Below are 25,553 nucleotides of genomic sequence, written 5' to 3'. Positions count from 1 at the left end.
CCCAGGAGTTGGAGGCTTCAGTGAACTATGATCACCACTACGCTCCAGCCTGGGTGACAGAGCAAGATCCTGTTTCAATAAATAAATAAAATGAAAAATAAATAAACACATGCCCCCGGTAGGGATGCGGATGCACCACCAGGTTTGGGAACTGTCCTGTAGGGGCTCTAAGGGCCCCTCCAGCTCTGAGAGTTTGTGCCTCCATGGGAAAGATACAGGATCCCAGCATAGCCCTTTATTGCGGTTACAAACTACAAAATAAGCCACACATCATTTCCTGCCACCTATAACTACAAAAGCCCAAAAAGCACCAGAACTCAAGAAGAACTACACACTAGCTGGGCACGGTGCCTCATGCCTGTAATCCCAGCACTTTGGTGAGGCCAAGGCAGGCGGATCACCTGAGGTCAGGAGTTCGAGACCAGCCTGACAAGCATGGAGAAACCCCGTCTCTACTAAGAATACAAAATTAGCCGGGCGTTATGGCGCATGCCTGTAATCCCAGCTACTTGGGAGGCTGAGGCAGGAGAAATCGATTGAACCCAGGAGGAGGAGGTTGCAGTGAACTGTGATTGCACCATTGCACTCTAGCCTGGGCGACAAGAGCGAAACTCCATCTCAAAAAAAAAAAAAAAAAACTACACAAGAAGGCAAAATTAGGCCGGGCGCAGTGGCTCAAGCCTATAATCACAGCACTTTGGGAGGCTGAGGCAGGTGGATCCCTTGAGGTCAGGAGTTCGAGGCCATCCTGGCCAACATGGAGAAACCCAGTCTCTACTAAAAATACAAAATTAGCCTGGTGTGGTGGCACATGCCTGTAATCCCAGGTACTCGGGAGGCTGAGGCACAAGAATTGATTGAACCTGGGAGGCGGAGGATGCAGGGCGCTGAGATTGTGCCATTGCACTCCAGCAGCCTGGGTGACAGAGAGAGACTCTATCTAAAAAAAGTAATAAAAAAATAAGGCAAAATCGGCAGACTGCGAGTGAGGTTGTGAGGTCCTGCCTATGTGGGAAACCCACTCCATACACTGTGGCTCCTGGGACCATTTCTAAACCCTTAGCTGAGACATGGGTCAGGACATCATCATGGGGACATGGGGACTCCCGGGCTGGATCAGGGTTACCTCCAAAGATCAGGATGCTTGGCTGCCCTGCAAAGGGGTGGAGACCTATCCAGGACTTTCTGAAACCTGAACCCTGGGGTGGGGGGGCTGTGGGGGGAGGAGGGGCTGCCTGGCCCTGACAGTCCATGCCTCCCCCCACCACGTAGCTCCGCCTTCACCTGGGTGCCCTTTTTCTGGGGCCGCTCCAGCTGGTGCCGGCCACCTCCACTCCCCTTTGCTTCTCGCTGTCCCTAAAGTCGGATGGGGACAGGCTGGGGCCACCAGCCAGCTCCATGGACAGGGACTTTGCCTCTGCTCACCTTCCAGCTGTGGAAAGAAAAGAAGAAACGCCTGTGTTGATTTCTATTTGGAAGATCCTTCTTCCTCCTAAACTTCCAGGGGCAGACAAAGTGATTCGATCCTGGATTGACTGTAGAAGAAGGGACAGAAAGAGCCCAGAACATTCCCCCAGGTATGAATCCTTCGCTTTTGCTGGGGTGTTTGTGCGTGTGCGTGTGTGTGTGTGTGTGTGTGTGAGAGAGAGAGAGAGAGAGCGCGTGAGAAAGAGAGAGACAACCATTTCCCACTGGTCAAATGATAAATTGTCCTTGTTAATCTCCCAAGCCCCTTCTGGCTGCTGTTTTCTACGATTCTGTAGCCATCACCTTGATTCAGTCACTCAACAAACATTTCCTGAGTATCCACCCCATGCCAGGGGCAACCACTGAATAAGATCTGGTGTCCGCCCTCGAGGGTCTGCAATCTAGTTGGAGAAACAATAATGATAACAATAGCTACCATACCTAGAGTGGGCCAGACACTGGGCTAAGCCTTGTGAAAACATTGCTCATTGAAGTTGGCAAAAATGGTAAGGGGTAAGTGGATCACGAATGCCGTTTTACAGATGAGAACAGTGAGGCTTTGCAAAGTGAAGGTCATACAGCTGGGAGATGGTGGAGCCGATGCTGCAACATGACCGCTGTGTTATGCTGCCGGCTGTACTGTAGAGAATGCAGGCAATAGATGGACTTGGGAAGGGATATGAAGGGATGGGAGGGCTTTCAAGAGCCCTAATCACCAAAGACAGGGAAGGATGAAGCCTCGTCTTGCCGGTGTTCCCCAGGGCGTGAAGCAGGAGCACACTGGAGGGGCCCACCTTGGAGCTGGGAGGGTGAGGAGGCAGGCTTGCCTGGGATTTGAAATCTGTGGCGGTCAGGATCGGGGCTCCTTCTCCCTCATTCCTGGGCTGAGGTGGCAGGGGATAGAGGTGGGGAAGCTGAGGATTCCTGGCAGGGTCTCTGGGAGTTGCCTGTCCCGAGGGTGGGGGCTGATCTGGCCTGGGGGTGCCAGTATCCCAGCAGCCTGAGAAGTGGGTTGCATTGAGGCCAGGAGGCCCAGACAACTATGTGCGCCCCGCCCCCCAACAACAAGCAAAGACTGGACTATGACTTTCCCCCTCCTCACGGTTCTCAGCTCCCATCTCCCAGCTGTCCCCAGTCCAGGCAGAAGGAGGACAAAAGGTGATTATTCCACTGGGGGCTGTCCTGGGCCCCATGAATGGGGTGTTGAAATCCCCGTGTCCGCATCCAGATAGGCTTTCATCTTCTCCCCAACCAGACTGTGTACACCAGGGCAGAGGTAAAGCCAGTGACAGGAGGGGGTTGGGGGGACGGCGGGGAGCTCCTTCTGGGATGAGCACCCATGTCCCCCAGTTCCCACTCTCAGTGTAGCCCAAACAGAACCATCCTCACCACCACCATCCTCTCCACCACCGCCTCCTACAAAGTCCCCATCAGAGTGGCTGGGAGCCAAATGGATGCTCCTAGCCCCCTGTCCCCCACACCAAGAGAAGCCCAGTCCTGCCAGTTCAGTCTCCTACATACCTTTCGCATCTCTCCTTCCTCTCTGCCTCCCATGGCCTGAAGTCTGGACAACTGCATCAGCCTCTAAACCAGCCTCCCATCTCTCCCCAACCAACCATTCCACAGTCCACACAATGCATCAGACCCCTGCTAAAAGTCTGCAAGAAAAGGGGACATGAAGCCAGGCGCGGTGGCTCACGCCTGTAATCCCAGCACTTTGGGAGGCCGAGGCGGGCGGATCACGAGGTCAGGAGATCGAGACCACGGTGAAACCCCGTCTCTACTAAAAATACAAAACATTAGCCGGGCGCGGTGGCGGGCGCCTGTAGTCCCAGCTACTCAGGAGGCTGAGGCAGGAGAATGGCGTGAACCTGGAAGGCGGAGCTTGCAGTGAGCTGGAGATCGCGCCACTGTACTCCAGCCTGGGGGACAGTGCCAGACTCCATCTCAAAAAAAAAAAAAAAAAAAAAAAGGGGACATGAGAGAGGCTTCTGGGACGCTGATTACATGGTGTGAATGCTCTTTGAGCTCTAAGCTCATGGTTTATGCACTCTTTTTTCCTTTTTAGTTAGAGACAGGGTCTCATTCTGTCATTCAGGCGGGAGTGCAGTGGTGCGATCATGGCTCATTGCAGCCTTGAACTCCTGGGCTCAAGTGATCCTCCTGCCTTGGCCTCCCAAAGCACGCACCACCTGGCCCAGCTAATTGTTTTTAGTTTTGTAGAGATGGGGTCTCACTATGTTGCCTAGGCTAGTCTTGAAATCCCGGGTTCAAGAGATCCTCCCTCAATTAGCTGGGTGTGGTGATGCCCGCCTGTAATCCCAGCTACTCAGGAGGCTGGGGCAGGAGAATCACTTGAACCTGGAAGGTGGAGGTTGCGGTGAGCCGAGATCATGCCACTGCACTCCAGCCTGGGCAACAGGGCGAGACTGTCTCCAAAAAAAAAAAAAAAAAAAGAAAGAGATCCTCTTTCCTTAGCTTCCCAAAGTGTACACAGGAATGAGACGCCATGCTTGGCCTAGAGTGAATTTAAATCAGGGCCGGGTGTGATGGCTCACACCTGTAATTCCAGCACTTTGGGAGACTGAGGCAGGTGTATCACTTGAGGTCAGGAGTTCTAGACCAGCCAGGTCAACATGGGGAAACCCCGTCTCTACTAAAAATACAAAAATTAGCCGAGTGTGGTGGCACATGCCTGTAACCCCAGTTACTCGGGAGGCTGAGGCAGGAGAATCGCTTGAACCCAGGAGGCGGAGGTTGCAGTGAGCGGAGATCAGGCCACTGCATTACAGCCTTGGCGACAGAGGGAGGCTCTGTCTCAATAAACAAATACATAAAAATACATAATTTAAAGCAGAAGAAATGAGCCAATAAAATGAGAAAAAATATTAAGGAAATCATAGTTACCATGACTCACACTACATAAAATAAGTGAAGGAAGGTCTGAGAGAGTAAATGCTGTTTACAATGTTCGGCCCATTTTGGGTGGAAAGCCTTTGAAGATTTTTTTTTTTTTCTGATTTAGGATTGGGGTATTAAAAACAAAAAAAGTGCAAGACAGGAGGATCACTTGAGGCCAGGAGTTTGAGACCAGCCTGAGTAACAGCACGAGAGCCCATCTCTACTAAAAAGAAAAATAGAAAAATAATTAGCTGGGTTTGGTGGTGCGAGTCTGCAGTTCCAGCTACTCAGGAGGCTGAGGCGGGAGGATCCTCTGAGCCCAGGACAGGGAGGTTGCAGTGAGCCATGATCATGCCACTGCACTGTAGCCTGGGTGACAGAGTGAGACCCTATCTCTAAAACATGAAAAAAAATTCTTTAAAGTAAAAAAAAGTAATTAATTAATTTGAAAGGGAAACTTTATATTGTTCCAATAAATGGAAAACCGGAGTCCTTTATAGAAGGCATTGTACAATTTAAAAAGAATTAATGAAAAGAAAACAATACATGTGTATCTATAGCCTCCCAAATTAAGTGGGTTGCTGTCCGTGGCACCAACATATTTCAAATGCACAGACCGGGTGCGGTGGCTCATGCCTGTAATCCCAGCACTTTGGGAGGCTGAGGCAGGTGGATCACCTGAGGTCAGGAGTTCAAGACCAGCCTGGCCAACATGGTGAAAACCCATCTCAACTAAAAATGAACCAGGTGTGGTGGCGGGTGCCTGTAATCCCAGCTACTCAGGAGGCTGAGGCAGGAGAACTGCTTGAATCCGGGAGGCGGAGGTTGCAGTAAACTGAGATCGTGCCATCACACTCCAGCCTGGATGACACAGCCATACTCGATCAAAAAAAGAAAGGGAGGGAGGGAGGGAGGGAGGAAGGAAGGAAGGAAAGAAAGAAGGAAGGAAGGAAAGAAGGAAGAAAGGAAGAAAGGAAGGAAGGAAGGAAGGAAGGAAGGAAGGAAGGAAGGAAGGAAGGAAGGAAAGGAAGGAAGGAAAGAAGGAAGGAAGATAAAAATCAAATGTGCAGCTGTGGAGGATAACCTCTGAGCCCTTGGGCTAGTCATGGTTTGGGCCGAGCCAACCCTCCCAAACCCTTCTCCCACCATTTGCCCTCTTCACACGTCCTCAGCTCCAGCCATATCTGATTCCTCATGTGTTTCCATCCAAGCAGCATCTTTCTCGCCTCCCAGCTTTTGCCTCTGCCGTTGTCTCCACTCAGAATGCCAAAGGCAAGTGGAAATACCATTTTTCCCTGAAGCTGGTCCCTCCAGGAGGTAAACACCTGGGACTTTTTTTCTTTTACTTGCAGCCTTGGCACAAGTGATCCTCCTACCTGAGCCTCCCCATTAGCTGGGACTACAGACATGCGTCACCATACCCGACTCATAAAAAAGAAATGTTCTGGACCGGGCGCGGCAGTGGCTCACGCCTGTAATTCCAGCACTTTGGGAGGCCAAGATGGGCAGATCCCTTGAGGTCAGGAGTTCGAAACCAACCTGGCCAATATGGTGAAACCCCCCCTCTCTAGCAAAAAAAGAAAGAAAGAAAATATATAAAATTAGCTGGGTGTGGTGTTGTACGCCTGTAATCCCAGCTACCTGGGAGGTTGAGGCAGGAGAAGCGCTTGAACCTGGGAGATGGAGGTTGCAGTGAGCCAAGATTGTGCCATTACACTCCAGCCTGGGCCACAGAGCAAGACTCTGTCTCAAAAAAAAAAAAAAAAAAAATTCTAATTTTTGTATTTTTTAAATTAAATTTTTTTTTTTCTTTTTGAGGCAGAGTCTTGCTCTGTCACTAAGGCTGGAGTGCAGTGGCATGATCTCGGCTCACTGCAGCTTCTACCTCCCAGGTTCAAGAGATTCTCCTGCCTCAGCTTCCCGAGTAGCTGGGATTACAGGTGTGCTTCACCACACCTGGCTAATTTTTGTATTTTTGGGACAGCTGGGGTTTCACCATGTTGGCCAGGCTAGTCTCGAACTCCTGAACTTAAGTGATCCGCCTCCCTCAGCCTCCCAAAGTGCTGGGATTACAAGCGTGAGCCACTGCAGCTGGCCTAATTTTTGTATTTTTTGAAACAGACGAGTTTTCGCCATGTTAGCCAGGCTGGTCTTGATCTCCTGGGTTCAAGCGATCCACCCGCCTCAGCCTCCCAAAGTGCTGGAATTACAGGCATGAGCCACCAAGCCCGGCCTCATTTTTAAAAACTTTTTGCAGAGGTGGGGTCTCACTATGTTGCCCAGGCTGGTCTCAAATGCCTGGGTTTAAGGAGTCCTCCCACTTCGGCCTCCCAAAGTGCTGGGAGGCCCAGCAACATTTGAGATCTTTAATTTCAGATGTTCCAACTGTAACTTATCCCTGGCGCCTTGATGGGAGCATCTGAAACACCCTTCACCATCTGGATGGGCAAGGAAGCAGAGATGCAAACTGGTCCCCAGCCGGATGAGAAGGGCTGGGGGTGGAGGTTGGGAGATGGGAGTGCTGCCCCTCCCTTCCTCCCCCAAGCCCTGTCTTTCCTCCTCCTCCTGCCTCTGGGTGAGTCCTCCCCTGCTAGCCCTTGCCACTTCCTCTTTCTGGCTCTCGGGTTGTCCCAGCTGTAAGTTTATAGTAGGAGGGGGGTTGTGAATGAGCTCATTCCTGCTGTTCTTTCCAACGCTGATATTTGCCCAGAGTTGACAAAAGAGCTAGGAGTCTGAGTTTGGGGAATGAAGGGCTCAGTACTGGAGGTGACAGGTAAACGTACCCGGGGAATGGGCAGTTAGGGGACACTGGGCACAGGGAAGGAGAGAAAGAGGGTGTGCTCACCAATGGCTTTTGGAAAGACAGCTGGTAAAAGAGATGAAATCAAATGACCTAGGGACTATCCAAACATAAGAAGAAGGCCGGGCGTGGTGACTCACACCTGCAATCCCAGTGCTTTGGGAGGCCGAGGCAGGCAGATCACCTGAGGTCAGGAGTTTGAGACCAGCCTGGCCAACACGGTGAAACCTGAGTCTCTAGTAAAAATACAAAAATTAGCCGGGCGTAGCAGTGTGCACCTGTAATCCCAGCTACTCGGAAGGCTGAGGCAGGAGAATCACTTGAACCTGGGACGTGGAGGTTGCAGTGAGTCAAGGTCACACCACTGCACTCCAGCCTGGGTGATAGAGCAAGACTCTGTCTCAAAAAGAAATAAAGATAAATAAATAAATAAGAAGAAGTGGAGTCAGCTGGACACGGTGGCTCACACCTGTAATTCCAGCACTTTGAGAGGCCGAGGCTGGTGGATCATGAGGTCAGGAGTTCAGGACCAGCCTGGCCAACATGGTGAAACCCTATCTCTACTAAAAATACAAAAAATAGCTGGACGTGGTGGTGGGCACCTGTAAGCCCACCCAGTCAGGAGGCTGAGGCAGGAGAATCGTTTGAACCCGGGAGGTGGAGGATGCAGTGAGCCAAGATCGTGCCATTGCACTCCAGCCTGAGTGACAGGACGAGACTCTGTCTCAAAAACAAAAAAAGAAAAGAAAAGAAAAGAAGAAGTGGAGTCTCAGTTTCTTTTTTTTTTTTTTTTGAGATGGAGTTTCGCTCTATCGCCCAGGCTGGAGTGCAGTGGCCAGATCTCAGCTCACTACAAGCTCCGCCTCCCGGGTTCACGCCATTCTCCTGCCTCAGCCTCCCAAGTAGCTGGGACTACAGGCGCCCGCCACCTTGCCCGGCTAGTTTTTTTGTACTTTTTTTTTTAGTAGAGACGGGGTTTCACCATATTAACCAGGATGGTCTCGATCTCCTGACCTCGTGATCCGCCCGTCTCGGCCTCCCAAAGTGCTGGGATTACAGGCTTGAGCCACCGCGCCCGGCCAAAAAAAAGAAAAGAAAAGAAGAAGTGGAGTCTCAGTTTCTTCATCAGTAAAATGGGTACACAAGTGCAGGTTGCAGGGGGTGGTTATAAGGATTCTACAAGGTAATGTACGTGAAAGTGTCAGAACTGTCATACCCGGAGCACAAGTGTGGAATTTCTGGGCTTTCCATCTGCCTGGTAGGCAAATTTCACTTTCCTGTTTCCTCTCCCACCTCCACTCTCAAGCATCATGCTCAGAACTGCATGATGAAGAAGAGTGTGGCTGTCTGGGTAGCCTCTCAGCTCTACCCTTGATTTGCTATGTGGCCCTGAGTAAGTTGTCTAATCTCACTAACCCTGAAGTTGCCTTGTCTGTAAAATCCTGCCTAACTTATAAATTATCCTAATGATTAACGGAGTTCGCCTAAAGAAAGCAATGAGGGCCGGGCGCAGTGGCTCACGCCTGTAATCCCAGCACTTTGGGAGGATGAGGTGGACGGATCACCTGAGGTCGGGAGTTCGAGATCAGCCTGACCAATATGGAGAAACCCCGTCTCCACTAAAAATATAAAATTAGCCAGGCATGGTGGTGCATGCCTATAATCCCAGCTACCTGGGAGGCTGAGGCAGGAGAATCGCTTGAACCCAAGAGGCAGAGGTTGTGGTGAGCTGAGATTGTGCCATTGCGCTCCAGCCTGGGCAATAAGAGTGAAACTCCGTCTCAAAAAAAAAAACCAAAAAAGAAAAAAAGAAAGCAATGAGGACATACATGATAGCTAAAGCAGAAAGACTCAAGGCCAGCCAAGGTAGCTCACACCTGTAATTTTAGCACTTTGGGAGGCTGAGACAGGAGGATCACTTGAGGCCAGGAGTTTGAGACCAGCCTGGGCAACAAAGTGAGACCCCTGTCTCTACAAAAAATTAGGCTGGGAGCGGTGGTTCATGCCTGTAATCCCAAAACTTTGGGAGGCTGAGGCAGGCAGATCACTTGAAGTTAGGGGTTCAAGACTAGCCTGGCCAACATGGTGAGACCCCATTTCTACCTAAAAGTATAAAAATTAGATGGGTGTGGTGGTGTGTGCCTGCAGTCCCAATTACTCAGGAGGCTGAGGTGGGAAAATCAATTGAACCCAGGAGGCAGAGGTTGCAGTGAGATGAGATCATGGCACTGTGCTCTAGCCTGAATGGAGTAAGACTCTGTCTAAAAAAAAAAAAAAAAAAAAAATTAGCTGGGTGGGGCGGCAGGAGCTTTTAGTCCCAGCTATTCTGGAGGCTGAGGCGGGAGGATGGATTGAACCCAGGTATTGGAGGCTGCAGTAAGCTATGATCATGCCACTGTCTCAAAAAAAAAAAAAAAAAAAGAAGAAGAAGAATGAAGTAGAAGGGCTCAGATAGGTAAATCTTTAGGGAGGAAAATATAATGAATCCCAAAGCCAATTTACACATTTAAGGTAGAGCTACTGAACATCTGCTGAGTACCAGGCTCTAAGCAGAGAGTCCTGGGGACACAGAGTTGAGACAAGCATAGCCACATTACCAGGGAGAAGGCCCCGAAAGAGGCCTAGGTATGTAGTGCTCAGGAATTCAGAGGAAACAGAGAGCACTTGCAGCTGAGGGCTCCAGGATGGCTTCCCAGAGGAAGGAACTCCAAGTTGGGACTTGAAGAAAGCTTTTGCCCAGGTGTGTTGGCTCACACCTGTAATCCCGGCACTTTGGCAGGCCAAAGTGGGTGGATTACCTGAGGTCAGGAGCTCAAGACCAGTCTGGCCAACATGGTGAAACTCCATCTCTACTAAAAACACAAAAATTAGCCAGACATGGCTGAGGCAAGAGAATCTCTTGAACCCTGGAGGTGGAGGTTGCAGTGAGCCAAGATCGCACCACTACACTCCAGCCTGGGTGACAAAGCAAGATCCTGTCAAAAAAAAAAAAAAAGCCGGGCACGGTGGCTCAAGCCTGTAATCCCAGCACTTTGGGAGGCTGAGACGGGTGGATCACGAGGTCAGGAGATCGAGACCATCCTGGCTAACATGGTGAAACCCCGTCTCTACTAAAAAATACAAAAAACTAGCCGGGCGAGGTGGCGGGCGCCTGTAGTCCCAGCTACTTGGGAGGCTGAGGCAGGAGAATGGCGTGAACCCGGGAGGCGGAGCTTGCAGTGAGCTGAGATCCGGCCACTGCACTCCAGCCCGGGCAACAGAGCGAGACTCCGTCTCAAAAAAAAAAAAAAGAAAAAAGAAAAGAAAAAAAAAGAAAAAAGGCCGGGTGCAGCGGCTCACGCCTTAATCCCAGCACTTCGGGAGGCCAAGGTGGGTTGATCACTTGAGGTCAGGAGTTCAAGACCAACCTGACCAACATGTTGAAACCCCATCTCTACTAAAAATACAAAAATTAGCTGGACGTGGTGGTGCACGCCTGTAATCCCAGCTACTCGGGAGTCTGAGGCAGAAGAATTGCTTGAACCCCAGAGGCGGAGGTTGCAGTGAGCTGAGATCCAGCCACTGCACTCCAGCCTGGGCGACAGAGCGAGACTCCATCTCAAAAAAAAAAAAAAAGAAAAGAAAAAAGCAAGGCGAGGCTGGTCAGATGGTTAGAAGATTCTAGAAGAAGGCGAGACTCCTGCAGGTAACAGGGGTCATTATGGAATTTAGCATTAGTTTGAGACGTGCAGATCTACAGATTTACACCCGCAGATCTCTCTGGGTTGGCCTGGGGACCACTAGGAGAGGGGTGAGGCAGGGAAACCAATCAGGACAGTCAGAGAAAGAGACAATGGCAAAGCAGGGGTACTGAAGTCCAAGAAGATGGGGGTGATGTTGAGGACCGTGGGGGTTGGGGGGTGTGTTCCTAGGACCAGGGAGACATGGTGTGGGCAGAGGGGCCAATGCTCTTCCTCACTCTGTTTCAGCCAGCGCCCTACAGCCCACTCCACTGACCTTTCCAGGTAGGTGCCCTGTCCCGCCCTTCCTCACCCTCACCTGTCCCCCAGGTTCTCCAGTCTCAGACAGGGAACCACGGGAAGTGATGACTAACCAGCTCCCCTTGACTCTAGATGCCCCCATCTCAGAGGAGCTGTAGTCTTCCCATTTTCCAGAAGGGATTGATCCCAAGGTTCCCATGGATTCATGGCAAAGTCGGTAACCTGGCTGGGTCCCGTAGCGCACGTCTGTGATCCTAGCGCTTTGGGAGGCCAAGGCAGGAAGATCACTTGAGCCCAGGAGTTTGAGACCAGCCTGGGCAACATAGTGAGACCCCATCTCTACCAAAAAAAAAAAAAAAAAAGGGCATCCTGGAGTGGGCATCCTAGAGGTTGCACTCAGTGACCCCCTGGTGCCAGCTCCACCCTCTTCACAGAACTGAGGCTGGTGGGGGGCCCCAGCCGCTGCCGGGGGCGCCTGGAGGTCATGCATGGTGGCTCCTGGGGCAGCGTCTGTGATGATGACTGGGACGTGGTGGACGCCAACGTAGTGTGTCGCCAGCTGGGCTGTGGCCTGGCGCTGCCTGTGCCACGGCCCCTCGCCTTTGGCCAAGGCCGAGGCCCCATCCTGCTGGACAACGTGGAGTGCCGCGGGCAGGAAGCTGCGCTGAGTGAGTGCGGCAGCCGTGGCTGGGGCGTCCACAATTGCTTTCACTACGAGGATGTGGCTGTCCTGTGTGATGGTGAGTGGAGCCCTGGGACCTGGGGGGACAGACAGACAGACTGTGGCAGGCAGCAGGGCTGTAGGCTAGATAAATGAAGGGACTTCCCACGGGTAAGGCTGTTCCATGCAGATCAGGCCAGAGGCTACGATGCCTGGTGCCGGGGAAGAGTCCCAGCCTGGGTCCCAGGGATTATTCTGGGTCATTGCCTGACTTTGGACCAAAAGGAAATCAGCACTACTGCTTCCACGTAAGGCTTTGATTGTGCCAGCAGAGCCCCTCTCCCTTTTAAAAAAATTTTTTTGGAGGTTTTGGAGATGGGGTCTCACTCTTTGACCCAGACCAGAGTGCAGTGGTGTGATCATAGCTCACTGCAGCCTCAAACTCCTGGGCTCAAGGGATTCTCCCGCCTCACTAGCTGGGACTACAGGTGCAAGCCAGCCCGCTGGTTCCCCTGTCCCAGTTTTAAAAGCAGACAATCAGCCGGGCACGGTGGCTCATGCCTGTAACCCCGGCACTTTGGGAGGCCAAGATGGCAAGATTGCTTAAGCCCAGGAGTTTGAGACCATCTTGCGAACATAGCAAGATCTCATCTCTACGAAAAATCAGAAAAATTAGCAAGGCATGGGGGGGTCCCCACTACTTGGGAGGCAGAGGAGGGAGGATCGCTGGAGTCTGGGGGGTCAAGGCTGCAGTGAGCTGTGATTGTGACACTGCACTCCAGCCTGGGTGACAGAGCAAGACCCTGTCTCAAAAAACAAAAAACCGACTATTGGGGTAACACTGGCCATGAGCTCCACGTGGCATAGAGCTGCAGCGGAAACTGAGAGCAGTGCTTCTAGTTTTCAAGAAAATCAGGGGGTCTCATGAAAACACAGATTGAGGCCCCATCACAGAGTTTCTGATTCTGCAGGTCTGGGTGGGGCCTGAGAATCTGCATCGCTAACAGTTCCCAAGGGAGGTGAACTGCTTTAAGAACTGTGCTTTAGGGAGGCTAAGGCAGGAGAATGGCGTGAACCCGGGAGGCAGAGCTTGCAGTGAGCTGAGATTGCACCACCGCACTCCAGCCTGGGCAACAGAGCGAGACTCCGTCTCAAAAAAAAAAAAAAAAAGAACTGTGCTGCAGGCTGGGCGCGGTGGCTTATGCCTGTAATTCCAGCACTTTGGGAGGCCAAGGCAGGCGGATCATCTGAGGTCAGGAGTTCAAGACCAGCCTGACCAACATGGTGAAACCCTGTCTCTCTACTAAAAATACAAAAGATTAGCTGGATGTGGTAGCAGGCACCTATAATCCCAGCTGCTCAGGAGGCTGAGGCAGGAGAATTGTTTTAACCAGGGAGGCGAAGGTTGCAGTGAGTTGAGATCACGCCACTGCACTGCAGCCTGAGCGACAGAGCAAGACTCCATCTCAAAAAAACAAAAACAAAAACAAAAAACCGTGCTTTAGAGGAGTCCAGGACTCTGGTGTGGCCCCTCTCCTCTCATACCCCAGGGTTCCTGGCTGCGACTCTGTGTGGCCAGAGAGGCTCTGGGGGCAAGCACCTTATGGGTCCATCCTCCTGCCCCTCAAACACCCTGTGGTGTGAGGATGGAGAACAGAAAGACCCCTTCATCCACTCCATGTCCTTTCCAGAATTCTTGCCAACGCAGCCCCCAACAAGGAAGATGTTAACCAGTAGAGTACCCCCTACAACACCGCCGAATGGAAAAAGTACGTAAGCATAATGTGGGCAACACCTGGGTTCTGGGACAGGAGTCTCTCACACCCTATCCTAGGCAGTGGGAAGACAGGGATTACAAATTGAAGATTGAAAGTTAGAGAAAATGGCTGGCCGCGGTGGCTCATGCCTATAATCCCAGCACTATGGGAGGCTGAGGCCAGCAGATCACTTGAGGTTGGGAGTCTGAGACCAGCCTGGCCAACATGGTGAAACCCTGTCTCTACTAAAAATACAAAAATTAGCCGCGCGTTGTGGTGGGTACCTGTAGTCCCAGCTCCTCGGGAGGCTGAGGCAGGAGACTCGCTTGAACCCAGGAGGCGGAGGTTGCAGTGAGGCGATATCATTCCACCGCACTCCAGCCTAGGTGACAGAGTGAGACTCCGTCTCAAAAAAAAAAAAGGAGAGAGAGAGAGAGAAAGAGAGAAAAGAAAGAAAGAGAGAGAGAAGGAAGGAAGGAAGGGAGGAAGGGAGGGAGGGAGGGAGGGATGAAAGAAAAGAAAGAAAGAAAAGAAAGAAAAAGAAAGGAAGGAAGGAGGGAGGGAGGGAGGGAAGGAAGGAAGGAGGGAGGGAAGGAAGGAAGGAAGGAAGGAAGGAAGGAAGGAAGGAAGGAAGGAAGGAAGGAAAGAAGGAAGGAAAGAAGAAAGACATTGAGAGAAAATGGCCGGGCACAGTGACTCATGCCTGCAACCTCAGCACTTTGGAGGCAGAGGCAGGCGGATAACTTGAGGCCAGGAGTTCATGGCCGACATGGTGAAACGCTGTCTCTACAAAAAATACAAAAATTAGCCAGGCGTGGTGGCACATGCCTGTAGTCCCAGCTACTTGGGAGGCTGAGGCAGGAGAATCACTTGAACCCGGGAGGCAGAGGTTGCAGTAAGATCATGCCACTGTACTCCAGCCTGGGGGACACAGTGAGACCAAAGAGAGAAAATGAGTGAGGGGTGAGACTGGAGCTTAACCTCACAGGAAAGTCAGATGAGCCCAAGAATGATGATCATGACTAGAACAAGAAAATGAAAAGTGCTTTAAAAGAGGGACAGTGAAAGAGGCAAGGAAGTCCAGAGGTGGAAGAGGGTCCCGTTCCTCAGGAGATCAGGGAGGGCTTCCTGGAGGAAGAGGTGTGGGCACCATATCTTGAGGATGTCATTTGCAGTAGATGAGAAAGCAGCACGTCCCAGGCTGCCAGGAGACAGGGAGCAGGGTAGGGGGGTTGGTTTTAGGCAGCAGAGATGATACTGTGATCCCATAAACCACTCCCAGTCTGGACCAAGGAGGCGGTACCCTGGGCAGCAGGGTGAGAAGATGCCCATGGGTTGTAGGTCCTGGGATACCGGGCTGCCTTTGTGGTTTGGACGGGAGCAGAGGCCAGTGGGACATGCGCCCTGCCCCCGCCCTTGTCCCCAGGTGAGGGCAGCGTGCGCCTGGTAGGGGGCGCGAACCTGTGTCAGGGCCGAGTGGAGATCCTGCACGGTGGCCTGTGGGGCACCGTGTGTGACGACGACTGGGGGCTGCCGGATGCTGCTGTGGTCTGTCGTCAGCTAGGCTGCGGAGCGGCCATGGCCGCCACCACCAACGCCTTCTTCGGCTATGGCACGGGGCACATCCTGCTGGACAACGTGCATTGCGAAGGCGGCGAGCCCCGCCTGGCAGCCTGCCAGAGCCTGGGCTGGGGCGTGCACAACTGTGGCCACCACGAGGACGCGGGAGCACTCTGCGCAGGTGCGGGCTCTAGGGGCTGTGGGCGGTGGGCGGTGGGCGGAGGCGGGGCAGGTGGGCGGGGCCCTGCGCCAAGGCTGGAGGAGGAGGCTTGAGTGGGCAGGTGGATGTGGAGAGTGCTTTGGCTGTCTTGATGCTCCCCAGAGCTCTCCAGGCAGCCTCCAAAATTACTTGTATCTCAGTACTGTACTGGAAGTGCCTCTGAATATCCCAGAACTCCTGGTGGTACACTCCACGGCTACGTAACAATACTGCATTAATCCAGCCTGGCCAACATGGTGAAAATTAGCCGGGCATGGTGGTGCACGCCTGTAATACCAGCGACTCAGGAGGCTGAGGCAGGAGAATCGCTTGAACCCAGGAGGCGGAGGTTGCAGGGAGCCGAGCTGACGCCACTGCACTCCAGCCTGGGTGACAGAGAGAGACTCCGTCTCAAAAAACAAAGAAACAGAACAAAACAAAAACTGCACTATTGCTTCACCAATACTCAAGGATTCTATAGCAATATCCCAAGGATGCCTCCAGAACGTTCCAGCAAGTACTGTTCCTGGACCACTTTAGAGTAACACTCTAGAATAACACTCAGAGTAACACTCTAGAATTGCCCCAGAGATATTCCAGAATTCTCTAATGCTCACAGAATTACCTAGCACAACCCTCTGTCATTGTGATGCTCTAATAATAGTATTTTCTCCCCACCTGGGCCCTCTCCAATTTGGGAGGGTTTCTCAGCAAAGAGGAATAATAGGGCCAATAATGCTATTTCACAGATGGACTCTGCTCTGTAAGAGATAATAGTGGTTGCCCACAACTCATAATTCATAGCAAACTAAGGGCAATGTGTATAGGTGAGAAAGCTGAGGCACAGAGAGTCAGAGCCTTGCCCATGATCACACAGTCGATGCAAGGCAGGCGAGCCCCCAAATTGAGGTTTAGTCCAGTAGGATTTTTTATTTCCCTCAGCAAAGGATTTAAGGGCCAGCTGGTGTTAGCAGCTTTCATTGACGCAGCAGTGCACAGCAGCAGCAGAGACCCCGCTCCTTGCCGAGCAGGGCTACCCCATAGGCAGTGTGCCCAGAGTAGCAGCTCAGAGACAGGTCTGCAGTCGTAATTCTATTTACTTTCAAGTATATGCAAATTAGGGGACAGATGATGCAGATATTTTAAGAACTAGAATGGTAATTTTTGGGTTGTCTGTGTTGCCATGGAAAGGTAACTCCAGGTGTTGCCACGGCAATGGTAAACTGACATGGCACACGGGTGGATGTATCTCATGGAGAGGCACTCCCACCCCATCCCTGTTTCAGCTAGTCCTCAATTTGGTCCGGTATCTGAGCCCCACCTCCCGAGTTGAGTGAGCCCCCACCCCGCCCCATTTCCCCCTCAGAGATTAGTTTGTTTTTTTGTTTGTTTTTTTTTTGAGACAGAGTCTCGCTCTGTTGCCCAGGTTGGAGTGCAGTGGCGTGATCTTGGCTCACTGCAAGCTCCGCCTCCCGGGTTCATTCCATTCTCCTGCCTCAGCCTCCTGAGTAGCTGGGACTACAGGCACCCGCCACCTCGCCCGTCTAATTTTTTGTATTTGTAGTAGAGACAGGGTTTCACCGTGTTAGCCAGGATGGTCTCGATCTCTTGACCTCATGATCTGCCCGCCTCAGCCTGCCAAAGTGCTGGGATTACAGGCGTGATCCACTGCGCCCGGCCTGAGATTAGTTGTCTTTTTGTTTTTTTTACTTTAAGAGGGGCTGTAGAAGGGCAGAAGTCTGTCTCAGTGAGCCCTGACAGAGCTCCTGCTAACCCTGGTCATGGCCCTTGCCCTGCTAGCCTTGTTTTCTCTGTAAGAGGGGGATAATGGCCCGGGCATGGTGGCCCATGCCTGTAATCCCAGCACTTTGGGAGGCTGAGATGGGCAGATCGCCTAAGGTCAGGAGACCAGCCTGGCCAGCATGGTGAAACTCTGTCTCTACTAAAAAAATACAAAAGTTAGCCAGGCGTGGTGGCGGGCACCTGTAATCCCAGCTATTTGGGAAGCTGAGGCGGGGAATCGCTTGAACCTGGGAGGCAGAGGTTGCAGCGAGCCGAGATTGCAGCATTGCACTCCAGCCTGGGCAACAAGAGTGAAACTCCGTCTCAATAAAAAGAAAAGAGGAGGATAAAGGGAACTCAGGACTGTGTATAGTCCTCCCTGATGGGCAAGGCCTTCTGTACTCCATGTCTGTTGGACACAGTGGGCTTCTGATGAGAACATGGGACATTGGAAAGAAATGAAAGCGTGTCTGTGAGAGCCCTGTATAAACTGAAGTGTACACCTCACAGCACAAGCGAATTACAACTATCAAAGTGGGGACAGGCCTCCTTAGACCCCCGCTACGGCTGGGCTACCAGACCTGGAAGTAACATCTATTCTCTCCTCCAGGGAGACCCTCCTATCCTCCCCTGACAGCCCATGGCTGACCAGGGACCAGAATCTCAGCCTCTGACCCTGCCCCTTCTCTCCTGCCCTAGTCCTGGGTCCCCCAACGCTCACAGCACTGCCATCCTCGGCCACAAGACAGGACTGGGCTTGGCACACAGATCCATCCGGTAAAGAGCTCAGCCCTCCAGGCGGGAATGTTAGGGGTACGGTGGGTGCGGCTGGGAACTGGGAAGAATGTTCTGGATCCACAGGCGGGGGCCCTGGCTAACAGGCCAGGGCTTTGGCCAGATGGTGCAGAGGTGGGTGAGAGAATTATGAGCAGACGGAGCAAGGATGATGAAACTCAGAGCTCTGAAAACTTCAGCGGGGTGGGAGGAGGCAGTAAGAGATTTCTTCAAAGCACAGAAGTAAAATTTGGGATGTGGGTGGTGGCTCACTCCTGTAATCCTAGCACTTTGGGAAACAGGCGGGAGGATCGGTTGAGGTCAGCTGAAGACCATCCTGGGCAACGCAGCTAGACCCTGTCTCTAAATATATGTATATATATTTAAATTGCCAGGCATAGTGGCTCATGCCTGTAATCCCAGCACTCTGGGAGGCTGAAGCAGGTGGATCACTTGAGGTTGGAGTTTGAGACCAGCCTGGCCAACATGGTGAAATCCCATCTCTACTACAAATACAAAAATTAAAAAGAAATAAATAAAAATACAAAAATTAGCCGGGCACCTGTAATCCCAGATACTTGGAAGGCTGAGGCAGGAGAATCGCTTGAGCCTGGCAGGCAGAGGTTGCAGAGAGCCCAGATTGCACCACTGCACTGCAGTTTGGGCGACATAGCGAGACTCTGTATCAAAATAAATAAATAAATAAATAAATAAATAAATAAAACTAGCTGGGCATCGTGGCTTGTGCCAGTCCTAGCACTTTGGAAAACTGAGGCAGGAGGATCGCTTGAGGCCGGGAGTTCTAGGCTGCAGTGAGCTATGACTGCATCACTGCACCCCAGCCTGGGCGACAGAGCAAGACCCTGTTTCGAAGTTAATTTTTTTTTTTTTTCCAATGGGACGATGCTGAGATTGGGAATTGAGAGACCTTACGAGGGGGTCGATTGAGATGAAGGTTGAATCAAGGTTAGCAGTGCAGTTGAAATTAGGATATGAACTATCCCTGGACCTGAAGTTAGGGTAATACATAGAATTAGCTTTCGGTTAATTCAACCAAGTTTCCCCGAGATCCCAACGCGCGCCAGACAACGCGGTGACTCTGGGGTTGCAGCTGAGTGGGGGTACGGGTGTGGTAGGGTTGGGGGGTCTTGGTAGGCGTCCCCGTGCTCTGCTGCAGGACAGAAGGCCTCCTCGTTCCCTGCGAACGCTCTAGATGCCCTGTCTCCGCAGCTACAGGAGTTGGCCCCCAGCCTTCCCGGGAGACGGCACTGCTCACCACCGCCGCCTGGGCCGCGGGGAAGAAAAGTAAGTGGCGGTGCCCAGGGTCTGCGGGGGGTGGGGGAGGGTAGGGCTGGGGCTATGCCCGGGAGCCGGCAGCCCCAGCCCAGCCCCTCTAGCCGCGAGCCTATGCACCCCGCAGGCGGGCGGCTGCGGCTGGTGGGCGGCCCGGGCCCGTGCCGCGGCCGCGTGGAGGTGCTGCACGCCGGGGGCTGGGGCACCGTGTGCGACGATGACTGGGACTTTGCGGACGCGCGCGTGGCCTGCCGTGAGGCGGGCTGCGGGCCCGCGCTGGGCGCCACGGGCCTGGGCCACTTCGGCTACGGCCGCGGCCCTGTGCTGCTGGACAACGTGGGCTGCGCCGGCACCGAGGCCCGCCTGAGTGACTGCTTCCACCTGGGCTGGGGCCAGCACAACTGCGGCCACCACGAGGACGCGGGCGCGCTCTGCGCAGGTGAGGCCTCCCGCGGGGCCGCGCACTGCGGCGTGGGAGGGGAGGGGCGGGGCCGGGCGCGGCCTGGGCGGGGCCACGCGTGAGGCCTCTCTGCGGCACTGCCGCCCGGGGAGCATGCGCACTCCGCAGAGGGGAGCCGCCCCGCCGTCCGTGCGCCCTGCGGCTGCGCGGCGGGGCGGGGCCGGAACGGAGAGCCTGCTGCAGTGGAAAATGGGGCGGGGCCTGGGGAGGGCCGCGTGGTGCAGCGGTGAGGGGCGGTGTCCGAAGGTCAGGGCTAAGGCCGATCCCTGTTAGAGAAAGGCATCAAGTCCGTAAAGGGCAGGGCCGTTTGCTCCCGGCTAAACCTAGACCCAGCAAAACTCTATTAAGCAGAGTGGATCACCCTTACCAGAGCTAGCGTGTGACCTTTGGGCGGAATCAATGGAAAGGGGTGTTTGCAGTTTGGCAGAACATTGTGAAATTCATTGATTGTTGTGGGAATTGATGTCTTCGCCCTCATTTGGTGCCCCAGGGCTAGTAGGCCCTACTTCCCATAGTTTTGTCCACAAAAGGTTCTGCTTTGGGGCCAAGGTTTGGAGAGGCACAACCCCTATTTCTTCTTCTTTTTTTTTTTAATCTTTTGAGACAGAGTCTTGCTCTGTCACCCAGACTGGGGTGCAGTGGCACGATCATAGTTCACTGTAGCCTTACACTCCTGGGCTCACGCAATCCTGCCCCGCTCAACCTCCAGAGTAGCTGGGACTACAAGGGGCATGCCGCCGTGCCTGGGTAATTTTTGTATTTTTTATAGAGATGAGGTCTCGCTGTTTTGCCCAGGCTACTCTCGAACTCCTGGTCTCAAGCGATCCTCTCACCTTGACTTTTTTTTTTTTTCTCGAGACAGAGTCTCAGTCTGTCACCCAGGCTGAAGTGCAGTGGCTCACTGCAACCTCCACCTCCCAGGTTCAAGCGATTCTCCTGCCTCAGCCTCCCGAGTAGCTGGGACTACAGGCGCATGCCACCATGTCTGGCTAATTTTTGTAGTTTTAATAGAGACAGGGTTTCACCATGTTGGCCAGGCTGGTCTACGAACTCCTGACCTCAGGTGATCCACCTGCCTCGGCCTCCCAAAGTGCTGGGATTACAGGCGTGAGCCACCATGACCAGCCTTACCTTGACCTCTTAAAGTGCTGGGATTACAGGTGTGAGCCACTGCCCCCACCCAGTGACACAACCCCCATTTCTGATCAAGGGGAGCAGTTCTTCAGGAACCTGTGAAGTCCTTTTTGTCCCTAGGACAGGCTTTCCTGGGGCGAGCAGGAGGGAACCTGGCCCTAAGGAACATGCTCCCCATTGTGACAGCCACCTCTTTATCTCTGTCCTTCCTTAACCAGGCCCAGAGGAGCTGGGACTGCAAGTCCAGCAGGACGGTTCTGAGACCACGCGGGTGCCCACTCCTCGGCCCAGAGACGGTAGGTGCCTATAATCCCCTGAAAGTGGGTGGAGGCATGAGGGTCTGAAGGACATGGATTGGGGGAGGTCACAGCCTGGGTTATAAAGCTCAGCAGATTAACACCAGGACCTGGAAGTCTTGTCCTTTTGGTTGGTCTCAGGCCTCCTTTGTGGGAATATGGTATCCAGAAAGAAGGAGGTGAGCTTTAAACTAGAGAAATCTGGAGATTCCTAGAGGTGAGATCAGAATGAGGGGATAAGGATCCTGTCCTGAGCAGAGCAATGAAAAAATTCAGAATGTAGTTCTGGGAGCCCAGGGGGTTGAGGGAGACCATGGAGACCATGATGACCTCCAGGGGACACAATAGGATGCAATCACAATCTCCAAACAACCGGCCTGGGGCTAGGGTACTGGGATTACGAGCAGAGGACCAGGGAGAGAGCAGACATAAAGCACCCAGCACACGTCACGGATCACTCAAAAATGTTTGCACGCTTTCTCCCAGTCCTGAGACTCTGGATCTGGACTAATGCTCATCTTACTTATTTATTTGTTATATTATTTTTTTGAGATGAAGTCTTGCTCTTTCACCCAAGCAGGAGTGCAATGGCACAACCCCCACCTCCCAGGTTCAAGCGATTCTCGTGCCTCAGCCTCCCCACTAGGTGGGATTATAGGCATGTGGCACCACACCCAGCTAATTTTGTTTGTGTGTATTTTTAGTACAGACGGGGTTTCACCATGTTGGCCAGGCTGGTCTCTAACTCCTAACCTCAAGTGATCTTCCAGCCTTGGGCTCCCAAAGTGGTGTGATTACAGGCATGAGCTTTTGCATCTGGCCCCATCTTATTTATGTTTGAGACAGTCTTGCTCTGTCATCCAGTGACATCTTATTTATGTTTGAGACAGTCTTGCTCATCATTCAGTGGCACAATCATGGCTACTGCAGCCTTGACCTCCTGGCCTCAAGCGATCCTCCTGCTTCAGCCTCCCAAGTACCTGGGACTACAAGGCACACACCACCACCACCACGCCCAGCTAATTTTTATTTTTTTGCTTTGTTTTGTTTTGTTTTTAGAGACAGGGTCTTGCTATGTTGCCCAGGCTGCTGTCCAGCTCCTGGGCACAAGCAGTCCTCCCTCCTCAGCCTCCCAAAATGCTGGGATTGCAGGCATGAGCCACGGTGCCCAGCCAGTGCCAATCTTACTTTAATTTAATGTGTCTGCCTTCACCTAGTGGCTCCTAGGACAGTGCTCAGAGTGTCTCAGACCTCTCTTTACTCCCAACCTGGCCTAGCTTGGGAGTGGTCCGGCATGGACCAGCCCCTTCCAACCCAGCCCTTGTCCCCCCACAGGGCATCTACGTCTGGTCAACGGAGCCCACCGATGTGAGGGGCGTGTAGAGCTCTACCTAGGGCAACGGTGGGGCACTGTCTGTGATGATGCTTGGGACCTGCGGGCAGCCGGTGTCCTGTGCCGCCAGCTGGGCTGTGGCCAGGCCCTCGCAGCCCCTGGTGAGGCTCACTTTGGCCCAGGCCGAGGCCCCATTCTCCTGGACAATGTCAAGTGCCGTGGGGAAGAGAGTGCCCTGCTGCTCTGCTCTCACATCCGCTGGGATGCCCACAACTGCGACCACAGTGAGGATGCCGGTGTCCTGTGCCAGCCTTCATGACCCAGCCCGCTCTGCACACCACCTCTTCTTCCGGGAGCTGTGATCTGCCCTCCCTCCTCCAGGAAGCCCTCCTCTTGTGACGACTACAGCTCACTTTGCCCCTTCTTCCCTTGCCTGGGAGAGAGCCTACCCAGACAGTGCAGTCCTGCGTGGGGGAGCCTGGCTATACCCCCATCCACTTACTGCGTGACCTCAGCCTGTCATCGACTATTGTGAGCCCAGTTCAGTGAAAGCTCCCGTGGTTTTGCTCAGCCAAAACCAAAACAAGGGGAAGAGAAATGATTCCTAACTCTTCTCTTTGGTGGGGCTCTTTTTATAGCCCCAGCCCCTGCCTTCCTTGCCCTAGATCCAGGAGGCTCAGGGGCTCTTTAAATGGGGTATCTCCTCTTCCCCCAATCCATCTTGGGATCCCCAAGAAGAGGGAAGGCAGGAGGGGCCTACATCTCTTACCTTGGGCCCTCAGGGGCTGCAGAGGAACCTGGGTCCCTGCCCTGCCCTGTTCCGCGAGGGCCTGGACTCACTCAGATGGTGCTCGGCTGGACAAGGGGACTGGGGGAGGGGCCAAAGCAGGGACAGTGGCCCCTCCCTGCAGCTGGCAGCATCTCTGATTTATGCCGTCCCCACCACAGAGCCTCCACTTTGCAGGAGCAAAGAACCCTGGGGGCCTCTAGCCACCCGTTCATAGGTGCCAAGTCAATAAAGCATTGTCCCCCGTCTCTTGTAACTGAAGTCACTGTCTGAGCACAAATGTATTCTCTGTGGCAGCAGGAGAGACTCTGGGCAGGACTCTCGGGAGGAAACAGGGTTCGGGATGGAGGACGGTTCAAGAGCATCATCCGAGAGCTCTCAGCAGGTCCATCGTATCCTGGAAATGCTGAGTCATGGTGTCAGGCCTCCATGGCCCCTAGGGAGTCCCTTAACCCAACTCCTCTCTCCTTCCACATGAGAGCATCGGCGCTGGGGAAAGTCATTTCAATCCCAGCATCTCTTGGGAGTCGACGGAGTGGATGCAGGTCGTATCAAGATTATCCCATAACACGGTGAAAAACCCCTGCCTCTTTACTGGTAATACTGAAAACTAGCCGGGTGGAGCGCTTCAGAGTCTCAGTTATTGGGGCTGGAGGCAGGAGAATGGCGCGGAACCCGGGAGGCGGAGCTTGCAGTGAGCTGAGATCCCGCCACACTGCACTCCCAGCCCTCGGCGACAGAGCGAGACTCCGCCTCAAAAAAAAAAAAAAAAAGAAATCAACGTCCAGCAAAAGGAAGCAGCTTGCTCAAGGCCACATAGCAAGGCATTGGAGTCGCTAGAGGAGAGAAGAATTTTTTTTTTTTTTTTAAGACGGAATCTCACTTTGTTGCCCTGATAAGTGCAGTGGCACAACTCGGCTCCACTGGAACTCAGCTCCTGGTTTCTGCGGTGATTCTCTGCTCCCAGCCTCCTGGAGTAGCTGGGACTACAGGCTCAGCCACCACGCCCGGCTAGTTTTTGTATTTTCGTAGTGACGGGTTCTCACCCATGTTAGCCAGATGGTCTCGGGACCTGACCTCGTGATCCACCCGCCTCGGCCTCCCAAAGTGCTGGGATTACAGGCTTGAGCCACCGCGCCCGGCTTCTCTTTATTTTTTAAGAGACTGAGTCATTCTGTCACCCAGGCTGGAGTGCAGTGGTCTTCATAACTCACTGCAACCTCGAACTCCTGGATGCAAGCAATCCTCCCACCTCAGGCTCCCAAGTAGCTAGGACCACAGGCGCATGCTACTATGCCCAGCTGTTTTAAGATTTTTCTTGTAGAGATGGGATCTTTGTTACCCAGGCTGGTCTCAAACTTCTGGCCTAAAGAGATCCTCCTGCCTCGGCCTTTCAAAGCACTGCGATTAGAGGTGTGAGCCACTGTGCCCAGCTGAGAAAAAATTCTCTTTCTTCGGTTTTGTTTTGTTTTTTGTTTCTTGAGACAGAGTTTTGCTCTTGTTGCCCAGGCTGGAATGCAATGGCACAGTCTCAACTCACCGCAACCTCCGCCTCCTGGGTTCAAGCGATTCTTCTGCCTCAGTCTCCTGAGTAGCTGGGATTACAGGCATGCGCCACCATGCCTGGCTAATTTTGTATTTTTAGTAGAGACGAGGTTTCTCCATGATGGTCAAGCTGGTTTCGAACTCCCGACCTCAGGTGATCTGCCCACCTTGGCCTCCCTAAGTGCTAGGATTACAGGTGTGAGCCACTGTACCCAGCCTTTTTTTTTTTTTTTTTTTTTTAAAGACAGGGTCTCACTTTGTTGTCTAGGCTGGACTACAGTTACATGATACCATGTTGGTTCACTGCAACCTCTGCCCAGGTTCAAGCGATCCTTCTACCTCAGCCTCCCAAGCAGCTGGGACTGCAGGTGCATGCCACCACATCCGGCTAATTTTTGCTTTTTTTTTTTTTTTTTTTTCTGAGATGCAGTTTCACTCTTGTTGCCCAGGCTGGAGTGCAATGGCATGATCTCAGCTCACTGCAACCTCTGCCTCCCAGGTTCAGAGCAATTCTCCTGCCTCAACCTCGCAAGTAGCTGGGATTACAGGTGCCCACCACCATGCCCGGCTAATTTTTTGTATTTGTATTACAGACGGGATTTCACCATGTTGGCCAGGCTGGTCTCAAACTCCTGACCTCAGGTGATCCACCTGCCTCGGCCTCCCAAAGTGCTAGGATTACAGGCATGAGCCACCTCACCCGGCCAATTTTTGCCTTTTTTGTAGAGACACAATCTTACTATGTTTCCTGGCTGGTCTTGAATCCCTAGTTTCAAGCGATCGACTGGCCTGGACCCACCAAAGTGCTGGGATTACAGGTATTA

At 52.9% G+C, this 25,553-nt stretch overlaps 1 protein-coding gene and 1 long non-coding RNA gene across 2 annotated transcripts; one reads left to right on the top strand and one right to left on the bottom strand.

The window, feature by feature from the left end:
- Positions 1–44: 44 nt before the first annotated feature.
- Positions 45–3,233, bottom strand: LOC116274422. The gene is made up of 3 exons (XR_004183047.1): positions 2,989–3,233; positions 1,426–1,432; positions 45–69 (listed from the first exon to the last, which is right to left on the bottom strand). It is a non-coding gene; the product is annotated as an uncharacterized LOC116274422 (long non-coding RNA).
- On the top strand, positions 1,229–23,445 carry SSC4D (scavenger receptor cysteine rich family member with 4 domains). The gene is made up of 11 exons (XM_021935722.2): positions 1,229–1,577; positions 6,745–6,943; positions 11,137–11,172; positions 11,583–11,888; positions 13,501–13,578; positions 14,993–15,307; positions 17,807–17,884; positions 19,112–19,186; positions 19,302–19,613; positions 20,987–21,064; positions 22,400–23,445. Exons 2-11 carry the CDS (start codon positions 6,778–6,780, stop codon positions 22,714–22,716), a joined length of 1,761 nt encoding a protein of 586 aa, XP_021791414.1. The 5' UTR covers positions 1,229–1,577; positions 6,745–6,777; the 3' UTR covers positions 22,717–23,445.
- Positions 23,446–25,553: the final 2,108 nt, after the last annotated feature.

Source organism: Papio anubis, chromosome 4, assembly GCF_008728515.1.
Source record: "Papio anubis isolate 15944 chromosome 4, Panubis1.0, whole genome shotgun sequence".
NCBI lineage: Eukaryota > Metazoa > Chordata > Mammalia > Primates > Cercopithecidae > Papio > Papio anubis.
Note: the sequence above shows the minus strand (reverse complement) of the source record. Positions and strands in the feature narration are given on the sequence as shown.